The following is a 23,383-nucleotide window of genomic DNA, read 5'->3' on the forward strand; positions in this document are numbered from 1 at the left end:
CCACAAATGGGACGAGGAAAGGTCATGGCCTAAATTAACGACAGCATCCTCAGTAAAATTGGTCTCTCTAAAGACATGATTAAAAGAAACTTCTTCACAAGACGAAGCTAGCAGCCAAATATCTTGAACTAACATCATAATACCCCAAGGAATAGTGCTTGTTGATGCAGTCAATAACGAGTTTAGAGTCTCCTTCCACAAAAACCTTAAGCCAACCATTATGGACTGCATGTGCAAGGATGTCTCGCAAGGCAAGACATTCCGCAACAGTTATAGAGGCTTGACCAACATTTTTAGCATCTACTAGCAACACATCCCCATTCAAATCTCGAACAATAAATCCAGTAGCAGCCTTGTTATAGCGAACATAACCATCAAAAGTAATTTTAACCCAGTTCATGGGAGGAGGCTCCAATTTAATGTCATTCACGTACTGCAATCTAGAGGAAGACTTGAAATTTAGTTTCTAGTAATCCATACCAATTTGACCAACAACATTTAGAACCCTCACGGGATGTGGAGAAACATTTTGGAAAACACATTTGTTTTAAGCATTCTAAATTTGCCAGCATATCAATAAGGCTTTAGTGAGAGTATCCGGGCCGTCGCCAATAGACTTACTGTGGTTTCAATTAGGTCTTTATCAATCAATTTTTTACTGCAACGATATATTCATTGTGACAAGGGGTGAGCGAAAAGATAAAAGCTTTGAAAGAGCTGAGAGATAAGTTACAGCGGGTGATCATGGAGCTTCAGGCTGCTGAACGACAAAGCTTATGGGAAAGCTCTGGCTTCAAAATCGTGGTGTTCATGTCCATGTCCATGTGGATCTTGGTGGTTTTCTCAAAGCGATGAAATAGTTGCACACTATTGAGCTGTTATGTAGAAAGAACATATGAATCTTTAGTGTATGGAATTGTAGAGATATCATATTTGCAAACAATGTTGTAGTGGATATTTATTACATCTTTTGATCGCTTTGGTGGATAATTAGTTGTCTCATACATCCGTAAACATGGATGCATTAGCATGTTGCATGAGTACTTAAAGTAATTTGGCCACACCAACCAGCTGTTGCTATTAGGAATGCATTTCAACCACTACTTGACAAGGGCAAGGGCATGTAAGAGTTCATATATAACCCATTTTGAACAAACAACTAAAACTATCTGTAGCCCACATACCATATATATGTAAAGGTAAAGCACAATGAATTGCGTATTTTGTAACAAAAAACAACATGAGATGAACTAAACAGCAACGTTACCAATTAAATACAATATCACTGACCGAATCAAAAGCATATATAGAAACTTAAAATCCCCATCATCATGAACCAACTACCCAAGTAGCCATCTTTGATTTGGAGAAACTTAATTATATTGTGGCATGAAGAATAATGTTATATCAATCAAACTTAATTATATAAAATTGTTATTGTTTGTGTGTTCATTCAAAGGTGTTGATATACCAACAATACCCTTTGAGGATATCCCCTCATTTAGCCCCAAATGTACAATTGGGCTGTAAATTTGTGCTTAATAGGCCACTTGACAGAGACTACCTGATCTTTAAGGAGCAGAGCCTTCTTCAAGTGGGAGTTCTGCTTATTAGCATACAAGGGATGGGTCCCGAATCTTACATATATGTGCAAAATAAGGTTTTTGCACCCATAGGTTGGGACTTTCATATGTATATCAAAAATGATGTTCAACTAACAAATGAGCAAATACGAGCACGAGTTGTGCTTGAGTTGGAGAAACAACTGCTTCCAATACTTGAAACACGGACAAGGAGAATGCAACGCGCTCTTGGAATTAGTAGAGAGAAGTTGCAGGAGCTATTGATGTTGAAGGAAGGGGACAAAGAGGAGCTATTGTCTCCCATGGTCCGAGAAGGAAGAGGAAGAAGATGATCTTGCCATGGAAATGAGGGAGTTGCTTCAATGATGCAGGCACATATGAAGGAAGACGACCCACAAGGACATCATGCCCCCACTAAGTAGTTTGGTATCTTTTAATAATCTGATGCCGCTAAGCCTTATCTGTATTTGATATTTGTCCTTTTCACTTTGCCTATTTTGACTGATCCCAATTAAGTGGCTTGAGGACATTCAAATTCCCTATTAGTAAATGTTTTGCACCATTGCAATGCTGACCACATCTAGAAATTTGTGGATAGAATTAAGGAAACACAAAGCTATGAAGCGAAGTAGGAATACAACCCAATGGAAAATAATCATGAATTACATAATAAGGTAAAGAAAAAGCGAGCTCCAAAAAGAAAAAATAATAATTTTATTAATTATAACAACAAAACACAGTACATTTATAGAAGTGTGTCAAACAAACTAAGTCGGTTCAAATATGACCTAATTACATTGTATAACAAGTAAATACTAATATATTTTATACTGAAAAGTCAACCACATGCATTTTTAATGAGTTTTTATTTAAGGATTTGATAATGCCATTGGTTGGGTAGCTTTGGTTTTACATCGAGCAAAGGTGGGATTAGTTCAGAGGTTATTTCGAATGGATAGGTATCTGTTTCCCTCTTTTCGGCCGGGTAGGCCGACGGAAGGAGTTTTTGGTCCTTCTTCTCTTGAGATGCGTAGGCGTGCCACCACCAAGCCACTTGATGGCTTGGATGGAAAGATTGTGTGAGTGTGTTTGCGCTTCTGACTTCTTGATCAAACGATTGATCGACCGAGCAAGGAACCTCCTCTTGGCCTAGGTTCTTTTTCTTCCTTGAGGTCAAGGATGATTGAGCTTTGTATGACTATTTTTAGGATTTTTGTGGTAAGTGTAATGAATGTAAATGCAATAAAAGAAATGACAGAAATGTAAGTGCGATAAACGAAATGACAGAAATGTAAATGCGATAAATAGATTAAAGCGATAAAGACTTGAATTAAACTTGAATGTAAAGACAATTGAAATTAAATTGCAAGAATGTAAGCTTACACTAGGAAAACGAAGAACTTGGATAATCTGAAAAACTTGAAAGATAAAATTCTAGACTATGAATTGAAAAGTACAGGATAAAAAGATAGATTTTGTGTGTTGAGTCGGAGGTCCTTCTATCTTCTTCTGATGACCTATTTATAGAGATCCTTCAGCTCATGAGTTTGGCCATCAAACTCATTTGTCTTGAAAATCCTCCTGATGTTAATGTCTTCCGGAGCTCTAGGCGCGAACTACCCGATGTCTTGGAAATCTTCCCAATATTAATGCTTTCCGGAGCTCCATGCATGAACTACCCGATGTCTTGGAAATCTTCCCAATATTTATGTCTTCCTGTCTTTAAACTCCGCCACTTGTAGGAAAACATCTGCTGGAACTTGTAGGCTGAGCTTTGGACTTGATTAAGACTCCCACCAACATGAAGTGGCATGTGAACTCCAAATATTTGATATCGGCCGCATGATGAATTATCCAAATATTTGGAAATTCTAGCATTGGTTGAGAACCTGTTGGCAAAGGAATTCTCTATTTTTTTGTTTATATGGCCATACCTTGTCGGCCGCATGATGGACATATGTCTTACTAATTTCCGCCCACCTTTGTCCAAGAACTCGACCGCATTTTTCCAAGGTGCCTGGGTGAACTATCCCACCTCCACACGTTCATTCACTTTATATATATATATATTCACATATTAATTTACACATGTGGGACCCCGGTTATTGAAGTTGGCCGCATAGCATATGCAATTTTACATGCACAAAACATGAATCCTTTTATATATATATGTGGCCCAGGTTAGCCACTTGGGCTTTTTAAATTCATATATATATATGGATGATATTAGATTTAAACCTTCAAAACCTTCGGCCGACTTTGCACAAATACCTACAAATTCTAGCTTCCACGAAAACCCCCAAGACTCCTGCCCAAAAACTTGTGGTCTTTCGGCCGCCAAAAACTGGGCATCAATAGCAAAGTATCCGGCCGCATCTATTCGAGAAAAGCTGGGCACATTTCCTTGGGCAACAAAAAGTCTGGCCGCATGAATCCATTCCGAGCCCGGCCTCATTTTTCCAAACCTGCCCCGCCACTTCCAAGGCCTTCCAGATCTGCCCAGCCGCACCTTCAGCTCTCTAAGTCTCGGCCGCGATTCCTTTTAATATACCCGGCCGCCATTTTCCTTCCAGCATTATTCTAACAACACCCGGCCGCATTTCACAATAGACCCGGCCGCATTTTGCGATAGACCCGGCCGATCTCTCCCAACCAAGTAGAATATTGGCTGCATTTTTTCCACACCCCAGGCCGCATCTCAAGCCTCTCACCCCGGCCGACTTCTATTCTTTTATGCCCAACCAATTCTCTATTTCCAAAAGGCACCCAGGTTTGGTGAATTCTCACCACCCTCAAACATTGCCCCCTCGATTTGGTTTGCTCGAAATTGGTGTAGAGGTAAGCAAATTGAAACCCAAGACCTTTCAATTTCCGAAAGGAAACCTTTTATCACCTTGTTGCTGGCCTCAGCTTGACCATTTGATTGAGGATTGTATGGGGTAGACTGAACCATCCTAACTCCCCAATTTTTTGCGGCTGCCTTGATAGCCTCTCCCACAAAAGCCGTTCCTCGGTCAGTCATGATAGACTCTGGTAATCCGAATCGATGGATGATGGATTTATCAATAAACTCTATCACCTCAGCTTGGGTAACTTGCTTGAGTGGTACGGCCTCTACCCATTTTGTAAAGAAGTCGGTGGCCACTAAAATGAACTTGTGACCCTTGGATGATTTCGGGTGGATCTGGCCAATCACATCCATCGCCCAACCCTTGAAAGGCCAAGCCTTCACAATAGGATTCATGGGCCCGGCCGGAACATGCTGAACTGGGCCATGCCTTTGACATCCTTGGCATCCTTTGGCGTAATCAATGCAATCCTTCAGGATTGTTGGCCAATAATACCCATGCCTCCTTAGCAACCATCTCATCTTGATGCCTGCTTGATGAGCTCCGCATATTCCTTCATGAACCTCAGTCATAACCACCATCTGATCAATCTTTCCTAGACATTTCATGAGTAAGTCGTCAGAGCCAATACGAAAAAGCTCTTCATCCCTGAGCACATAGCTTATGGCCCTTTGCCGAACCTGCCGGCAATGCGGACCACTTGGACATTTCAGATACTCCACGATGTCGTGTCTCCAGTCATCTGGAATTACAGTCAATGCCATCACCTCCATTGGTATTCCTCTTTCGAAAACTGAGGGCAACGATCGTTTTTCAACTTTGAATAACTCTTCAGAAAGCCCTTCAGAGATCTGAACTCCAGAGGCCAATTAGGCCATTGCATTGGCCTGTGAGTTGTGCTCCCTTGGTAGGTGAGTGAGTCTCACTTCATCAAAACCTTCTATTAGTTGGCTGGCCAAGGCATGATAGCTAAGCAATGCTTGGCTGGTTACCTTATAGTCGCCGGATAGTTGTTTCAGAACCAACATCGAATCCTCCATGATTGACACATTATTTATTCCAAGTTCCCTCAAAATTTCCAACCCAATGATCAAGGCCTCATATTCGGCCTGATTGTTGGTACAATCAAAGTCTAATTGAAATGAATAACGAGTTCGGAATCCTTGGGGTGATTCAATGATGACACCTGCTCCCCTCATATTTGATGTTCGAGATCCGTCGAAATAGAGACGCCATGGGAATAAACTTATCATGTCGACTTTGAATAAGTCCATGTCTTTTATTTCAACACAAGGGTGAGAGGCCAAGAAATCGGCCAAAGCTTGCCCCTTGACGGCCTGCTGAGGTACGTATCGGAAGGTGAATTCTGCCAATGCCATCGTCCATTTTCCAATCCGCCCTCTAATGATTGGCCGAGTGAGCATGTACTTGATCAAATCAGTCTTGGCGATTATATGCACCACGGAAGGCAACATATAGTGCCTTAACTTGGTCGCCGTGAAGTATAAGGCTAAACAAAGTTTCTCCACCGGTGAATATTTTCTCTCGGTGGCTGTTAGAATTCGGCTTAGGTAGTACACTGCTTGCTCCTTTTTCTCATCGTTGTCTTGGGCCAAAAGACTTCCGATGGAATTTTCTGCGGCCGAAATATATAACTTCAAAGGTCGACCTCGCTTCAGCGGGATTAGCACCGGTGGCTTGGTTAAATACTCTTTAATGGAATCAAATGCCTTTTGGTGAATTTCTTCCCATCGAAATTTCTCCTCATCCTTGAGTTTTAGCAAAGATGAAAAAGGCTCGACTTTCCCGGTGGAATTAGCTATAAACCTCCTAAGGAAGTTTATTTGGCCTAGCAAACTTTGTAATCCTTTCTTGTTTTTCGGGGGCGGCGCCTCAATGATGGCCTTAGCCTTATTTTTATCAATTTCGATCCCCCTTTGATGTACCAAAAATCCTAGGAAATTCCCGGCGGAAACCCCAAAGGCACATTTCTTTGGGTTCATCTTCAATTGATGCTTTCGCATTCTCTCGAAGGCTAATCGAAGGTCGTCCAAATGACCTGGTCTCGATTCCGACTTCACAACCACATCGTCGATATAAACTTCTAAGTTTCGACCGATCATGTCATGGAAGATGGCATTCATCGCCCGTTGATATGTGGCTTCGGCATTCTTTAGGCCGAAAGGCATCACGACATACTCAAAGGTTCCAATGGAACCAGGACATCTAAAGGCTGTCTTGTGAATATCTTCTTCGGCTATGAAAATTTGGTTATAGCCAGAGTGTCCATCCATGAAGGATAACATTTCATGCTTGGCCGCCTCATCAACTAAGAGGTCCGCCATAGGCATGAGATATTCATATTTGGGAGTTGCGAGATTAAGGTTACGAAAATCAACACAAATTCTTATTGCTCCAGTTTTCTTCTTTACAGGTACAATATTAGAAAGCCACTCCACATATCTTGCTGGCCTAATAAATTTGGCTTTAACAAGCCTTACAATTTCTTCCTTGACCTGTAATTCTACTTCCGCCGACATTCGGCGAGGTGGCTGCTTAAAGGGCTTGAAATCCTCCGTTGTTGGCAGACGGTGCTCGACCAAGTCACGACTCAGTCCAGGCATCTCAGTGTAATCCCAAGCAAAGCAATCCTTGAACTCTTTTAAAAGCTCTTCCATCTTGGCCCGAAGTTCTGGCTCCATCAGACCACTGATGTAGATTGGCCGACGATTGTCTTCGGTCCCCAAGTTGATTTCCAACAAAGGGTCTTGGACTTCCGCCTTTGAATCATCCATCTGAGTTGGTGCCAACTCCACTTCCTCAATTTCAGGTACATCATCTTCAGGGCCTTCGTGGAGGAATTCCACCAAATGAGTCGTGGACCCATGCTCGGCCGCTCTCTCGGTCCAAAAACCATATAGCCGTCTCAAGGTGTCTTCCACCGCGGCTCTATTCTCTTCCTTTGTGGTTGTATCACTCATTGAGAGAGAAAAAATCAGACAACGTGGGGCGCTCCCCATCTGCTTGGGCATCGTGTGCCCCCAAGTCTATCAACTTCTTGGCCGAGACTCCCGTAGGTCGGCCGTTCATATCTGACCCTGTAAAATAAAGAGGACCAAGATCATCCTCGTAAAACCTGGCCTCCACCGCGTTGGCTGAAACCATGAAAGGCCGTGAGTCGGCCTGAACCAATTCCACGCTCCCATCCTCATGCCAAAATTGTAGAGTTTGATGGAGCGAGGAAGGGACACACATATTTCCATGAATCCAATCTCGACCTAACAATGCGGTAAAGTGAGCCGTTGTTTCCACCACGAAGAAAGCTGTCACCCTGACCTTTTCCCCTACTCTGACTTGGAGTGGGATGATTCCTTTCGATATCGTGGTGTCTCCCACAAAACCACTAACCGTTGTCTCAGTCGGAATTAGTTCTTCTGAGCTTTTCTTCAATTTCCTCATCACTGAAGCTGGGAGGATATTCACCGTGGCTCCCGTATCAACTTGAACTCTGCTCACTGGAACCCCATCAAAGTGAGCATTTACGTATAAAGGTTTAAGATGGGAGGACATCTTCTTGGTAGGCATTTCAAAGCACACTTTCTCTGGCATTTCCTTCTCCGCACTTGGCATCACAATTTGAGGTTGAGCTACCTCTGCCTTTGGAGTCTCCCGAATTACCTCGATTTCCTTTGGTTCTCCCATCTGAACCATGGACTCGACTTCATCAAAAACATCTCCCTCCATGGAGTTTGGTTGACCTGGCTGAGCTTCGAAAAATAGTGGAAGTGTGACCACCATAGCATCGACCTCGTCGAAGTCCCCAAACCTCACCTTGGTCTTATTTGTCTTCAATTCACTTTCCAACTTGGTAATCTCTTCCCTACACTCATTAGCTAGTTGCTCCATAGCTTCTTCTGGGAGGTCTTCAAAATACTCGTCATCATCATACTCTTCATTCTCCACATAAAGTTCTTCATCATTGGCCAAAGCGCCTCCTAGGTTTTCTGAAGTCTCTTCGGTTTCTACGTCGGCCGTTGGTTCGGCCTTTTCTCCCACTACGGATGTTTGGACATCGACCATGACTTGGTCCTCCTCTGCTGTCAGCTTATCTTCTGTCGTCTGGGGTTTTCCTCTGACATCCTCGACCATTTCATGGTTATTTTCTTTTTTCTCCTCGACGGGTGGTGATATCACCTTAATTGGTATTTGCTTCCTGGAGGTCAAAGGATTAGCCTTGGGTTGAATCTTTTTAAACTTCTCAACTTTTGATGGTCCGTCATCCAACACTTTCATTGGCTTGCTAGATTCCGCCTTGAGATTGCTTGCTTCAAAAGCTCCGGTCAAATGAGCCTTCAACTCCAACATTGGCTCATTTAAGGCTGTCACCACAACTTGACCATTCACCCATTGTCGATGTATCTTCATCTCCTCGGCCGCTGCTGCCTCTAACGTAGCCACGACATCAGCTTTGGCGAACTCCAACTCTTCCAGTCGAAGCTTCTCTCGAAGGTCGACCAATCGGTTAAGTTGGGCTTGCCTCTCGTCCGCCCACTCAAACTCCGCTTTACAAGTGGCAGCATATTGTCTCTGAGCCCTTCTTGTTTGAGTTTTGCTCAATGGTATCGGAGGCAACTTCGAACCTCTACTCCTATACCATTGACCTGCCTTTGTGTTTGGCATCTTGAAAGTTGGGACACTGTTGCGTAGATACAGCTGCACCAAAATGGATTCAGTTGCATCCTCAACTTGTGATACTCGCAAGTGCACGAGCCGTTCGGTAGTATAGCGTATGTAAGTGCGAGGTCGATCCCACGAGGATTGGTGATTGAATGATCCAATTTAGTTTCCCTACACAAAATAGAAACAAAAACAAAGAACATAAAACAAGGAAGAAAGAAATAAGTAACTCAAGCAAATAAGTTCCCAAGTTCAATTTAGATTAATGGATTGATTCTAGCTAAAGTATGATTAAGCCATGGTGTGTGGTCATAACCTTGTGTTCCTAATTCCCTAATTTGATCATTTGTTGTCTAACCTAAAACTAAGCATTAGGAACCCATTAAGCATAGAAGAACATTTTAAACAACCAAGTATGTATGTAATCCCTGTTGTCGAATGTCCATACATACTCTTCCTATTCATAGTTCAATTCGAATTAAAGCATGGTGTATACTCTTAATTCAAACCAAGATAGCTAACATGCAAGCCTAAATGGTGATCAATCATTCAAACTAGCATATTAACTTATAAGCATAATGAATAAGAACAAAAACCATAATTGAAACTTGGAAACTAATTAAACTTGAATACTTAAGAAAGAATGTACATTACAAGAAAAATAAATTACAACTAAGAAAACATTAAAGAAAGCTAGAATTGAGAACTAGAAAGCAAAACTAAGAGAATTTGAGGGAGAGAAGGGAAGGGAGCTCTAGAGAAGTGTTTGAGAGCTCCCCCCCTTGGGGTGTGTTTACAAGCTTAGAGAACTTCCCTATTTATAGGCCTAGGGGAAGTGAAAATCTGAATTCAATATGGCTAATGCATACAACACTTGTTTTATAAAATCTGAAATGGTTGATGCACTTGTATTAGAAAATCTAAATTGGGTGATGCACTTGTATTAGAAAATCTTGAATTGGTTGATGCACTTCACCAATAGATCCCACCAGTAGCCCTAGCTCATCTTCATGTCACCATGACCAAGCTTCCAACCAGAAATGATAGCTCATACCTAGCTCACCATGACCAAGCATCCAACCAGCACATGCTGAGGTCAGCATGACCAGCAACTTCAAGGGCTTACAACTTGGGCTTATCTTAATCAAATTAGGACTTTAAGCACTCGAAATTGAAGTTCAGAATGTCTTCTTTCCAGCCATATGTTATTTGGGCCAATCCAAGGTCGGAGGAAGAAGTTAAGGCCGAAACAAATTGCTAACTCATTTTCCGCGCTGATAAGATCCATCCTGAGCATGGTTCTGTGTTTGCTAGGTAACGGACTCCAGATTTATCCAATGGGGCTGAATCTTGGATATGTTATAGTACACACCAATTGGAACAACTTTCATGAACAATGTGGCCTCATTCGAGCTATGTAGATTGTTGAAACAAAGCTTGCAATATGACCTACGGAACTGGACTGGCAGGGGGCTGTAGCCAAAATGAGTTTGTCTTTAAGCTCTTCATCTATTCATCCAAATTAGGCCTTAACATGCTTGAATTGCATGAATTATGCTCTCTAAAGCCATCATTATTACCTAAAGCTCAATGAACTGAAAGATAAACACAAAAAGGATTAAAAGCACAAGTTTAACTCAAAAACATAACCAAATCATAAGCTAGAAGGGTACAAAATGATATACAATTATGAACCGATCAGACACCACTACCATCAGATGGGCGAGGTCTTGACACATAAGCCACATCTCGATTCTTTCCTTCTCCCACCGAAACCCACATGCTTCTATTTTTATCTTGGCTTGGGTTCAGTGGATCAACATCTTCATACTTGAGTGGCATCTGATGATTTCTTCTCTTAGGCTGATATCGCGGCCTCTCGTACCTATCTTGGTACTCATGTAATGGCCGTTTGTTCGGCCTAGTCTCCATCATGCCCCTTGGGCTATATGGACCGCAATTCCCGGCCGAACTTTTAATTATATTTTTCCCTGCATTTTTTGTTCTACCTGTCTGGGCTTGATCCTTGATTGTCTCCTTAGTCAATTCTCTAGCTGGCTCCTTGGGTTTTGGTAGAACTACCTCCAATGAGACCTCACATTGACATCGGCTGCATAGCACAATAGCCTTGGGAAGTTCTTCCATAATTGTGATTTTCTCTTCTAGAGCCTTTGTCACTTCTGGGTACATTTTGGCCTTACCCTTCGCCTTAGGGTCCATCAGGTTCTCCCTTGCTCTTCTCTCAGCTGCTGCTTTTCCGGAGCCACCCAAGTCTAATCTTGGTCGAGGTTGATCTGGCCTTGGGAAGTTGGCATTCACCATATTGGCTTGAGCATTTGGGAATGGATTCTGATCAACACCCATTGTCGCTTTCTCTGGAAATTTCAAGATCTTTCGATCAATGAGATCCTGCACGACATTCCGAAAAACAAGGCAATTGTTAGTCGCGTGAGACCATACATTATGCCATTTGCAAAAAATCTTGTTTCTAAGTTCATTAGCCGATGGAATATCATGACCATTTGGCAATTTTATCATCTTTTCTTTTAAAAGTTGGTCAAAGATTAGTTTGGCTTTCGAAATGTCAAAGGTATAGGACTTGGTTCCGACTCCCTTTTGAGAAGTTCCGCTAAACTTTGAAATCTGGACCGTTGTCGGCCTTTGATCCTTGGAGGCTTTGGACAAAGCCTTGCATACGCGTGGTTCGCTGACCATGATTTTAGCCAAGTTTATCCCCGCCGATTCTCCTTCCTCTTCTAGGAAGATTTCCTCATCTGCCTCCTTTGAATCCACATCTTTGACATCCACCGCATGGACAGCCATGATTCTAGATGTGGAAGGTTTTGGCAGATCTTTATAGAAAGTCGGTCGATTTGTCGATTGATTCTTTTGTAGTTCCTCCTTTAAAAGAGCTTCATATCGATCCACCTGAAGTAGAAGGTCATAAATATCGCGAAATTCAATACCCTCGAACTTCTTCCGAAGATCGAGCAATAACCCACCTTGAGCCAACTTTGCAAATTCATGGTCAGGCATGTTGACCGTACATCTAGCCCTTGCTTCTCTGAATTTCCCTAAGTGTTCTTGGACTGACTCGTTTGGTTCTTGGCGCACCTTGGCCAAGTCGGCCGTTGACACATCTGGCTTCGGCCGATAAAATTGTTCGAGAAAGATTTGCTCCATGATCTGCCAATTTGGAACAGAGTTCTGAGGAAGTTTGACATACCATGGAAAAGCAGCCCCCGTGAGGGTGCTCAGGAATAGCCTTAATTTCAAGACCTCGCGATGTCCGATTTCGGTACATTGGGCAGTGAATCGACCAATATGCTCCACGGTCGACTGGAGTCCATCTCTTGAAAATAATGCAAAATCCAAAACTTTGAATCCTCGTGGAAATTCCTCTTGATCAAACTGCTCCGGATACCATGGCGGTGGCCAACCATGTTTTACTCCAAACTTGGAGCCCTTCTTGTTCTTGACTAGGATCTTGCCATTTTGTTGGCAATGGGTTGAAAAACTAGGATGACTAGAACTACCCGGATGACTTCTGGCCATCACTCTGGCCGACTCTTCATGCCCCCCAAGTCCATTTGGTCGGCCAATCTTGGCCTTTGGCTGGGGCTCAATAAACTTGACCACTTGCAATTGTGGTATCGCAATGTCGGGTTTTTCTCCTACAATCATGTCTATTATTTTTGCATCTTGAGTCATGCTCCGACCTTCTTCTTCACTAGATCGCAGGCCATTACATCCTAAGATGGTTGCCTTGGGTTGGACCATATCGCACATATCATTGGTGACCACCTTTTGGATCTCATCCCCTTGGGTGGACTCATTTTCCTCAACCAATGTCAGATTCTCAATAGGAAGGTTGCCTTGAATATTCGATTTTAAAGTCATCTCGCCCACCTCTTTCTCACCCTCACGTTCTCTACCAACCTCATTTTTCCCTAGAGGGGTAGGTGGAACGGGTGGTCTAATTGCAACCATATCAGGAATTTCCTCTTGTGATTGAGAAATAAGGTTAGGGTTGAGGGTTTGCCCCTCGGCTAGTTGGCTAAGTCGAGATGAAATCCTATGCAAACCTTGAATGAGAAGTTCATTGGAAGTTTGTACAAACTCTTTTAATACAACTTCCATCTTAGATGTCATCTCATTTATACATTCTTCCCCCATGTAGGTATGGTCGCTAGATGGCATCTCACCCACCTTGAGATTATGTTGGCCACCAAAGCCAATTGGATGATCTGCTTGGTGGGAATAATAATTAGGCTGATCATAGATATTGGCCGGATTATTTTGGCCACCTAGGTAAGTGTATTGCCCCCATGCCACTTGATTAGTTTGGCCACCAAAGCCATTTTGATCATTCAAACTATTTTGGTTCATAGCATCATATCCGCCAACATAGTTGTGCCCACCATATTGGCCACCAAATCCGCCAACGTAGTTGTGTCTGTCATATTGGCTACCAAATTGACTACTTGAGTCATATTGGATGTTAGGCCCACCTTGATGGGTAAAATTATATTGGCCATAGTGGTTGTAGTCACCATGTTGGCCGATGGATTGGCTACTCGAGCCATAAGAATCATAGCCGTTGTAGTTCATCGGCTGGTAGGAATGTTGCCATTCCTTTCGGTCGCTCATATAGTTAATCCCACCGGGCGTGCCAAATTATGTTTCCCTCTTTTCGGCCGGGTAGGCCGACGGAAGGAGTTTTTGGTCCTTCTTCTCTTGAGATGCGTAGGCGTGCCACCACCAAGCCACTTGATGGCTTGGATGGAAAGATTGTGTGAGTGTGTTTGCGCTTCTGACTTCTTGATCAAACGATTGATCGACCGAGCAAGGAACCTCCTCTTGGCCTAGGTTCTTTTTCTTCCTTGAGGTCAAGGATGATTGAGCTTTGTATGACTATTTTTAGGATTTTTGTGGTAAGTGTAATGAATGTAAATGCAATAAAAGAAATGACAGAAATGTAAGTGCGATAAACGAAATGACAGAAATGTAAATGCGATAAAATAGATTAAAGCGATAAAGACTTGAATTAAACTTGAATGTAAAGACAATTGAAATTAAATTGCAAGAATGTAAGCTTACACTAGGAAAACGAAGAACTTGGATAATCTGAAAAACTTGAAAGATAAAATTCTAGACTATGAATTGAAAAGTACAGGATAAAAAGATAGATTTTGTGTGTTGAGTCGGAGGTCCTTCTATCTTCTTCTGATGACCTATTTATAGAGATCCTTCAGCTCATGAGTTTGGCCATCAAACTCATTTGTCTTGAAAATCCTCCTGATGTTAATGTCTTCCGGAGCTCTAGGCGCGAACTACCCGATGTCTTGGAAATCTTCCCAATATTAATGCTTTCCGGAGCTCCATGCATGAACTACCCGATGTCTTGGAAATCTTCCCAATATTTATGTCTTCCTGTCTTTAAACTCCGCCACTTGTAGGAAAACATCTGCTGGAACTTGTAGGCTGAGCTTTGGACTTGATTAAGACTCCCACCAACATGAAGTGGCATGTGAACTCCAAATATTTGATATCGGCCGCATGATGAATTATCCAAATATTTGGAAATTCTAGCATTGGTTGAGAACCTGTTGGCAAAGGAATTCTCTATTTTTTTGTTTATATGGCCATACCTTGTCGGCCGCATGATGGACATATGTCTTACTAATTTCCGCCCACCTTTGTCCAAGAACTCGACCGCATTTTTCCAAGGTGCCTGGGTGAACTATCCCACCTCCACACGTTCATTCACTTTATATATATATATATATTCACATATTAATTTACACATGTGGGACCCCGGTTATTGAAGTTGGCCGCATAGCATATGCAATTTTACATGCACAAAACATGAATCCTTTTATATATATATGTGGCCCAGGTTAGCCACTTGGGCTTTTTAAATTCATATATATATATGGATGATATTAGATTTAAACCTTCAAAACCTTCGGCCGACTTTGCACAAATACCTACAAATTCTAGCTTCCACGAAAACCCCCAAGACTCCTGCCCAAAAACTTGTGGTCTTTCGGCCGCCAAAAACTGGGCATCAATAGCAAAGTATCCGGCCGCATCTATTCGAGAAAAGCTTGGCACATTTCCTTGGGCAACAAAAAGTCTGGCCGCATGAATCCATTCCGAGCCCGGCCTCATTTTTCCAAACCTGCCCCGCCACTTCCAAGGCCTTCCAGATCTGCCCAGCCGCACCTTCAGCTCTCTAAGTCTCGGCCGCGATTCCTTTTAATATACCCGGCCGCCATTTTCCTTCCAGCATTATTCTAACAATACCCCGCCGCATTTCACAATAGACCCGGCCGCATTTTGCGATAGACCCGGCCGATCTCTCCCAACCAAGTAGAATATCGGCCGCATTTTTTCCACACCCCAGGCCGCATCTCAAGCCTCTCACCCCGGCCGACTTCTATTCTTTTATGCCCAACCAATTCTCTATTTCCAAAAGGCACCCAGGTTTGGTGAATTCTCACCACCCTCAAACAGTATCATTTAGAGGTGGCCAAGGTGACCGTTAAATAAAGTTGTGATTGTGTGATTGCACTATCTAAGCTAAGTATGCACGTTCATCATTTTAGGTTTTTTCAGTGCCATCCTCTCAAATTGAAACTTATGATTTACTTTATATGGAAGAAATTCCGTACCATACAAAACTCGGAATTTTTGTTTAAGCTTGCATGTTACGAGAGTAATTATATGTTGGCGCTTTTATTGTTATGTTGTCTCTTGAGATGCAAATACAATTGCATTACTTATATTCGATTCAATCATAAATGAGCTACATAAAGTATAGAGTTGACATACAAAATTTTCACAAAATTTAGATACTCAAAAATCGATTGGTTAGGTTAAAGTCGATCATCCTTAAATTTATTGGTATAGAGAAATGTAAACTTTTGTCTTAATTACGAGAGTGTATGACTAATGTATCTCTCTTTTGTTGTTGAATACAAACGATAGTCTAAACTACAATTGAAAGGGGGTTTCTCACACACACTATCAAAGTGTCATGGAATTCGAAGATGAGATTAATGGTTTGCAAGTCAAAGCCTATTTTAACTGAGTTAAACATGTTGACCTAATGTATCTAATTTATAATTTAGCGTTCAACATATATTTACATGGTCTAAGTACGATGATCAGTTAATAAGATTGTAAAATTTTTTTGTGGATAAAAATTCAAGTTAGTACTAGTTATGAGATACCATTATTTAATCAGGTTAGGTGAAAATTTTCCATTAGTAATTGGTCACAAGCTAATTAATACTGCCCAAACATCACCAAGTAGTAAAATGAGCACCACCATTATACCCCAAAGTCGCACCCCTGCCCAACTTACCAGAAAACCAAGGGAACAAAGGAAAAAGGAAAAAAAAATAAAATTTGAGCCCACATTCTATAAATCACACCATAAACAATCACTTCCTTCACTTGTACTTCTCAAATCCCAACCCACATAACTATAATTAAAATCCCCCAAAAAATTGAAATCCCCCAGAAATACGTTTCTCTTTCTCTTTACAAAACAGGCGCAAATAGACCCGTACCAGAGAGAAAGAGAAAGAGAGAAGAAAATGGCTATGGCTCGGGCGAGCTCGGGGCTCCAATACCCCGAGCGGTTTTACGCGGCGGCCTCCTACGCTGGCTTCGACGGATCTCCTCGTTCCTCCTCCAAAGCCGTCCGCTCCAAGTTCAACTCCGAGTCCGCTCTCATACTCTATGCTTTGTACCAGCAGGTACCTCCATCCACTGCCTCCTCGATCCCATTCCTCTCACTTTTTTCTTTCTACTTCATTTCTGCTCTGGAAATCGATCTCAATCATAAATCCTCGATTCTCGTTCGCATTGCCAGTACAAATGTCAATTCCGCGGTTAATTGTCTTTTTTTTTTTTCACTCTGGAACAACATTTGCGATGTTCGTATTTTCTATTTGCAATCGTTTTGTTTTGTAATTTTTGATTGGATTTCGGTGCACCGGTGTGGTTGATTTGCGGTTTGACGTGGTTTTGATTAGTGATGTGGTTGTTGATTTTGCTTGTTCAGTAGTGTGTTCGATTTTGCGTTGATTCTTTCGTGTTTACGTTGTGTAATTATATGCAACTTAGATTGAATTAGGTAGATCTGGCATATCGAAATCCAGATTTGTACATTTAGGATGTTGATCTAAAACTTAAATTGAAATGTCTGTTTATATGCAATCATATCTGTATGTATGTGTAATGATGGATGCATGTAAATTTTCATGTCAATCTAATATGTGCTATTGTACTTGTCTAATTGTTTTTACGATTGCAATTCCAGGCTACAGTAGGGCCTTGCAACGCACCTGAACCTAGTGCTTGGAATGCTGTTGAGAAAAGCAAATGGAGCAGGTATGCTTATATTTACAACTTTCTCTCGTTCACTCATTTTATGATAGGCATACATGTGCCAGTGTTTGTGCGTCTGGGGGTGTGTGTGTATATGCACCATCATGCACTTATTCGTACTATATTGAGCTTTTTTTTTCCTAAAAATTTAACGGCGTTCTACATATATGATTTGCAGCTGGAAGAAGCTTGCAGACATGGCTTCCACTGAAGCAATGCGTCTTTTTGTGAAAATATTAGAGGTGTGCGCAATAAGATTTCCAGGTCCATGTTTTTGTCATGTGACCAAGAACCTTCACTAATTTATCTTGGTTTGCATTATTTTTTGAGTAGGAAGAAGATCCAGGTTGGTATTCAAGAGCATCAAACTTTGTTTCAGATCCTGTGGTAGATGTACAAATGAATGTGAGTAATCTGGAAGTTGTTTCTATAATTTTGTATTTTCTTTCCCTGTCTATTGCCAACTGATCAGGAATTAGACACAAGAGAGGTGCTTGTAGTACACCCTACTAATCATTATCACCACTTGGTCCACTCCTACATCACGCCAATGTATATCTGCCCTATAATACATCACCACCATAACTTCTGTCTCCATGTTTGTTGCACTATGCTCACATTACTTAATTTAATAAGTTATGACTGTTGGTAGGAATCCCACATAAGTTCCTTTTTTAACATCTGAAAAGATCAGTAATGGTGTAGAGTCTGATATCGATAACTTAATTCTGCAAATCTTTTAGAGACTTTATTCTTTGGCCTTACAATGAGCATGGGACTCTTCCTCATTCTTTTGTTCTTACCTAGTGATTTTCTCTGTGCGTATGTGCGATTTTTGGTTGGTTATAGCAAAGTTCAAATGTTCACCCAGTTGTCGAGAATGGGAACTCTTTCCCTGAGACCAAGACAATCTCCACTGAAAATGGGAGCATAGTGGAAGCTCAGGATAAAGATGTTGTCTCCGAAGGCTTTGGTTCAATTGGTGTTTATGATCAATGGATTGCACCTCCAATATCTGGCCATCGTCCGAAATCCCGATATGAGGTATTTGGATTTCTGTATTTTCATTTTCTTTATCTTCTCTGCTGCCTTCTTTTTGAGCAATGTGTTCTCACGATTTCAGCATGGAGCAGCCGTTATTCAAGACAAGATGTACATATATGGTGGAAACCACAATGGTCGCTACCTAAATGATCTCCATGTAAGCAACTTATTTGCATGTACACGCCTATAAACATTTGAAAATCATAAGTATTCTACGTTGGACAGTTTTCCAAGTCTTACTATAATAGTGGTGTAAATTTTTTGGGGTGTCTTTGCTATGATTCTTATATATTGGTACACTGAATGATACATTACGCATCTGAAGAAGAAAAAGAGAACAATTTTCTGAGTTGGATTATATAGCTTGTGTAGGTGGGTTCCACGTGGCACTCTTGTAATATTCATTCTTCATTTGTGAAGAAAGTGTCATTGGATATATAAGTGTTCTTAATGATTGTAGGCTCTATGGTTGTGGTGCTTCCTTTGTATTGTTATAAGTTTATATTCGAACTTGATGTTCTGTATACTTGAATTTACATGGTTGTAATTACATTTTCTTGTTCTCACATATTCGAAGTACAATACAGGCCTTGGATTTGAGGAGTTGGAGTTGGTCAAAGATTGAGGCCAAAGCTGGGGCTGAGTCACTTGAGTCACCATCTCCAGTAACAGTAACCGCACGTGCTGGTCATTCCTTGGTTAGTATAACCCTTTGATTAATATTATAATCAAGGCTCTCTTCCAAAGATACGCTTTTGGACAATATCCATCTCTTTCTGCTGAATTTTGGTGCAATGATTCAGATACCCACAGTAATGTGCAATCATTTCTCTGTTTCTGTAGATATCATGGGAGAATAAACTCATTTCAATTGCTGGACATACAAAGGATCCTTCTGATTCTATTGAGGGTATGAATTATTATCTTAGTGTCCTTTGGTTTTCTGATGGTTTGAAACTTTGGATGATATCTTTATATTTCTGCTTTAATCAGTTCCCAATAGAACCTCCATCTAGATTCAGTTCAAGCTTTTTAAGGCTGATCCTTTTGATTATTGAATATGTGATATCCAAGTAGTAAGAAAACTCATTTTTACAGTCATGCGGGCTTATTATTTTGCCTCTTTTTTATTATTTTATATTTATTTATAACCTTGATGCTTTTACTGTTTTCTTGAACTTTCTTTTTTCTTTTCTCCCTGTTTTGGCATGGCAGTGAAGGCATTTGATCTACAAACTTGCACGTGGTCATTCTTAAAGACTTATGGAAAACCACCGGTATTTATTTATTTATATTTATATTTTTGTGTGTGTATAAAATCTCATTGTAAAACACAAGGGTGGGCTTGGAATTTGGAAATCAATGTCCTTTCCTATTCATGTTTTACAGGCATCACGTGGGGGTCAATCTGTGTCCCTTGTTGGAGGTGGCTTGGTGATTTTTGGGGGACAAGATGCAAAGAGAACTCTCTTGAATGACCTGCATATTCTTGACCTAGAAACAATGACCTGGGATGAGATTGATGCCATGTAAGATATAACTGGCAACTTCAGAAGCACAAGCAATATTTATTTTTTATTTTTTGGTTGTTTGAAAGAATTGGCAAATTTTGTTAAAGGTTTTTTGCCACTGATGAAAAAGGAAATTTTGTTGCTTTCTGAAAAAAATTGGCACATCTTTTTAAGGGGTTGGGGCGGGGTAGGGTAGGCTGGAAAATATTTGTTCAAGGCATATGCTTATGTGTGGATCGACCTTTGAGGTTAATATATTTCACTTTTTCACAGAGGGGTGCCTCCTTCTCCAAGGTCTGATCACACTGCTGCTGTTCATGCTGACCGCTACCTCCTTATCTTTGGTGGGGGTTCCCATGCCACTTGTTACAATGATCTGCATGTCCTTGATTTGCAAACTGTAAGATAACTACTCTATTCTAGAATTTTTGTTTCTTGTTTTTCAGTAAAACTATCACCCATGTCTTTCACATATTTGGAATGTATAGATGGAATGGTCAAGACCCACACAACAGGGTGAGATACCAACTGCACGGGCTGGACATGCAGGTGTAACAGTTGGGGAGAATTGGTTCATAGTTGGTGGTGGTGACAACAAGAGTGGTATGTATGCTACTATTTTGGCATCTGGTTGGTTCTGGAATTCGTAGGTGTTGGTGGATCTACTTCTTAACTAGAATCCATTTTACTCCATGAAGTTAGGTATTTATCTCTTCATTATGAATTTTTGCAGGGGCTTCAGAAACTGTTGTCCTAAATATGTCTACACTTGTTTGGTCTGTTGTAACTACTGTTGAAGGGCGCATTCCTGTTGCTAGTGAGGTAATGTATTTTTGGAAACTCTGTATAGTCAACTTAGCTTGAATGGCTTTAAGCTCTTTGCCTTAGTATTAATCATAAATCATGATGAGATGCCTGCATGAGGGGTTGGTAACATGGCCTTCTGTCAAGTGTGAGATTATTTCACCGCCAGCAGTAATGTAGTGGCACTGCTATCTGATTGTCTCCTATTTCAGGGACTAAGTTTGGCCGTAGGTTCTTACAATGGTGAAGATGTACTTGTATCATTTGGAGGGTACAATGGGCGTTACAACAATGAGGTGAGGATCAGACTCTAGTATACTTATGGCTTACTCTGCTCTTATTCTATGTTCTTGTTAAATTTGTTTCTTGATGTTAGGTTAACGTTCTTAAACCAAGCCACAAGTCAACCTTGCAATCAAGGATGATGGAAACGCCTGTGCCAGACAGTGTTTCTGCTGTGCTTAATGCTACAAATGGTACCAGAGATGTGGAGTCTGAGTTTGAAGCAGGGCAAGAAGGAAAAATTAGGGAAATCGTTATGGACAATGTTGAGTCAGATCTCATGGTATGTGACTTTGAAAAGCATGTAGAGATTTGGCCTTTGTTTTTATTTTATGTGGTACCCCCTTCTGATTGTCATTAGAACTTTTTTTTTCAACCTTATTTTTTATTTCCAGAAGTTATTTACTTTGTTAAAGTCGTCTATGGTTACCACTTTCTTAATGATCCAGTAGTTACCAGTGTCCGATAAATTTTATTGATCTTGTATTACTCTGCATCTCTGATTTTTCATGTTTTTTTGGCCACAATACTGAGTTTTAATGTTATTTTATTCACACTCTTATGCAGAAAGCAAGAGGCAAGAGTACCAATGAACATCTTATAGCAACCCTCAAAGCAGAGAAAGAAGAATTAGAATCATCACTAAGCAAGGAGAAAGTACAAACTCTCCAATTAAAGCAAGAGTTAGCAGAAGCAGAGACTCGAAACACTGACCTGTACAAGGTAACTATTATTACATGCATGCATGCATATACATAAAAAAGAGCTGGATATATTTTTGTTGCTTTTCGCTACTTTTTGTTCACAAGGAAATTATGACTGGAATCCGATCCTTTGTGATTTTGAATGGTGCTAATTTCTGGTTGGCTTCTCTTCTCGCTGGAGATTAAATGGAGATTTTTTTATTGTCCACTGTCGGTGGTGATTATCAAAATTTTCAAGGGTACACATAATTCTTGTGTATTTTCCTTTCTTAGGAATTGCCATTGATTTCCTTGTACTAACTTTGTAGGAGCTTCAATCTGTACGTGGCCAACTTGCATCTGAGCAGTCAAGATGTTTCAAACTTGAGGTGTGTTCTTATCACTTGTTTCTCGGTTGATCTAGATGTTTCCTTTGCCAAACAAGATTTCTCGCACTTTCAGTTCAAATTTTTGTTGACCTTATAATAGTTTCTGGGATGATCTGTCTGAAAAAATTGAGGTTCAGGAGGAAGGTGTTTAACCTTATGACTATTCATTTAAGCTGACCTTAGCAAGCAGCCTGATTGTGATACAATCAGGCTGCCTCGAAACATTGGTCATAATCTGGGTTTTCTGCTAATTACTCTTTGAACCTGCAGGTTGAACTTGCAGAACTTCGACAGAAGTTGCAAACAATGGAGGCATTGCAGAAAGAACTTGAACTCCTCCAGCGACAAAAGGCTGCATCCGAACAAGCAGCTTTGAATGCTAAAAGGCAGAGCTCAGGCGGCGTCTGGGGCTGGCTTGCTGGAACGCCTGGTAATGAAAAAGTGGACGATGCCTAAATAGCTGTCAAGGCCAAATGAATAGGGGTTGTTACATGATAGATTTGGTTCTCATTGAATATTTTTTAACTCCTTTTGATATATTTTTGTTATACTCAACCAAGTTCTTTCCTGTGATAGAAATAAGATATGAGGTTCTTATTGGCGAGAGGGGGAGGACCCCACTTGGGGTTTTTGCATGAATACATGTCTGCAATTTCAGTTATGTAGTTTCATGTCTGTGAGTGCTATATAATTCTTTTGGGTCACCAATTTTTGTTTGAGTTTGTATTCAAAGTGAATATATATATTAAGTGAAGTGTAGATCTCAGTGTTTATACTTTGTTGCCTTAATGGAAATACTTGAGTGACCTCTCAAATTTATCATTCCTTGAGTTATTGTGTGCTAATGTAATTATTCTATTTTCATGGAGTTATGTTTTTCATTTCATAATGTTGGAAGTAGGGGCGGGCATCAATCCGGCTGAACCGCTTCCCGTAGATTAAAAATAAAAATTGTTGAATTTTTTTATTATTGATTTTCAAGTACCAGCTCTTTGTTATTTAGTTCTTCAAACGCTCATAGATAAATGGAGGTCAAATGCACACAAAATTTGTTGCCACACATTGTATGTTCCAAATCTCAGTCGCCGTGCAAAAAGGATGTCGTTCAAATAATTTGTAGTTTTCCTATTTCACCTTACAGTGAAAGTGTTGCTATTT

General features: G+C 40.8%; 1 protein-coding gene across 1 annotated transcript; it reads left to right on the forward strand.

The window, feature by feature from the left end:
• Nucleotides 1-16,532: 16,532 nt before the first annotated feature.
• Nucleotides 16,533-23,047, forward strand: LOC110759209 (acyl-CoA-binding domain-containing protein 4). The gene is made up of 18 exons (XM_021961244.2): nt 16,533-16,878; nt 17,445-17,515; nt 17,691-17,754; nt 17,846-17,917; nt 18,362-18,556; nt 18,636-18,713; nt 19,144-19,254; nt 19,400-19,466; nt 19,772-19,833; nt 19,946-20,085; nt 20,341-20,467; nt 20,556-20,670; nt 20,801-20,889; nt 21,084-21,167; nt 21,248-21,436; nt 21,721-21,876; nt 22,166-22,225; nt 22,496-23,047. The coding sequence occupies exons 1-18, from the start codon at nt 16,717-16,719 to the stop codon at nt 22,679-22,681; spliced, it is 2,028 nt and encodes a 675-aa protein (XP_021816936.1). The 5' UTR covers nt 16,533-16,716; the 3' UTR covers nt 22,682-23,047.
• Nucleotides 23,048-23,383: the final 336 nt, after the last annotated feature.

Source organism: Prunus avium, chromosome 6, assembly GCF_965620075.1.
Source record: "Prunus avium chromosome 6, drPruAviu1.hap1.1, whole genome shotgun sequence".
Lineage (NCBI taxonomy): Eukaryota > Viridiplantae > Streptophyta > Magnoliopsida > Rosales > Rosaceae > Prunus > Prunus avium.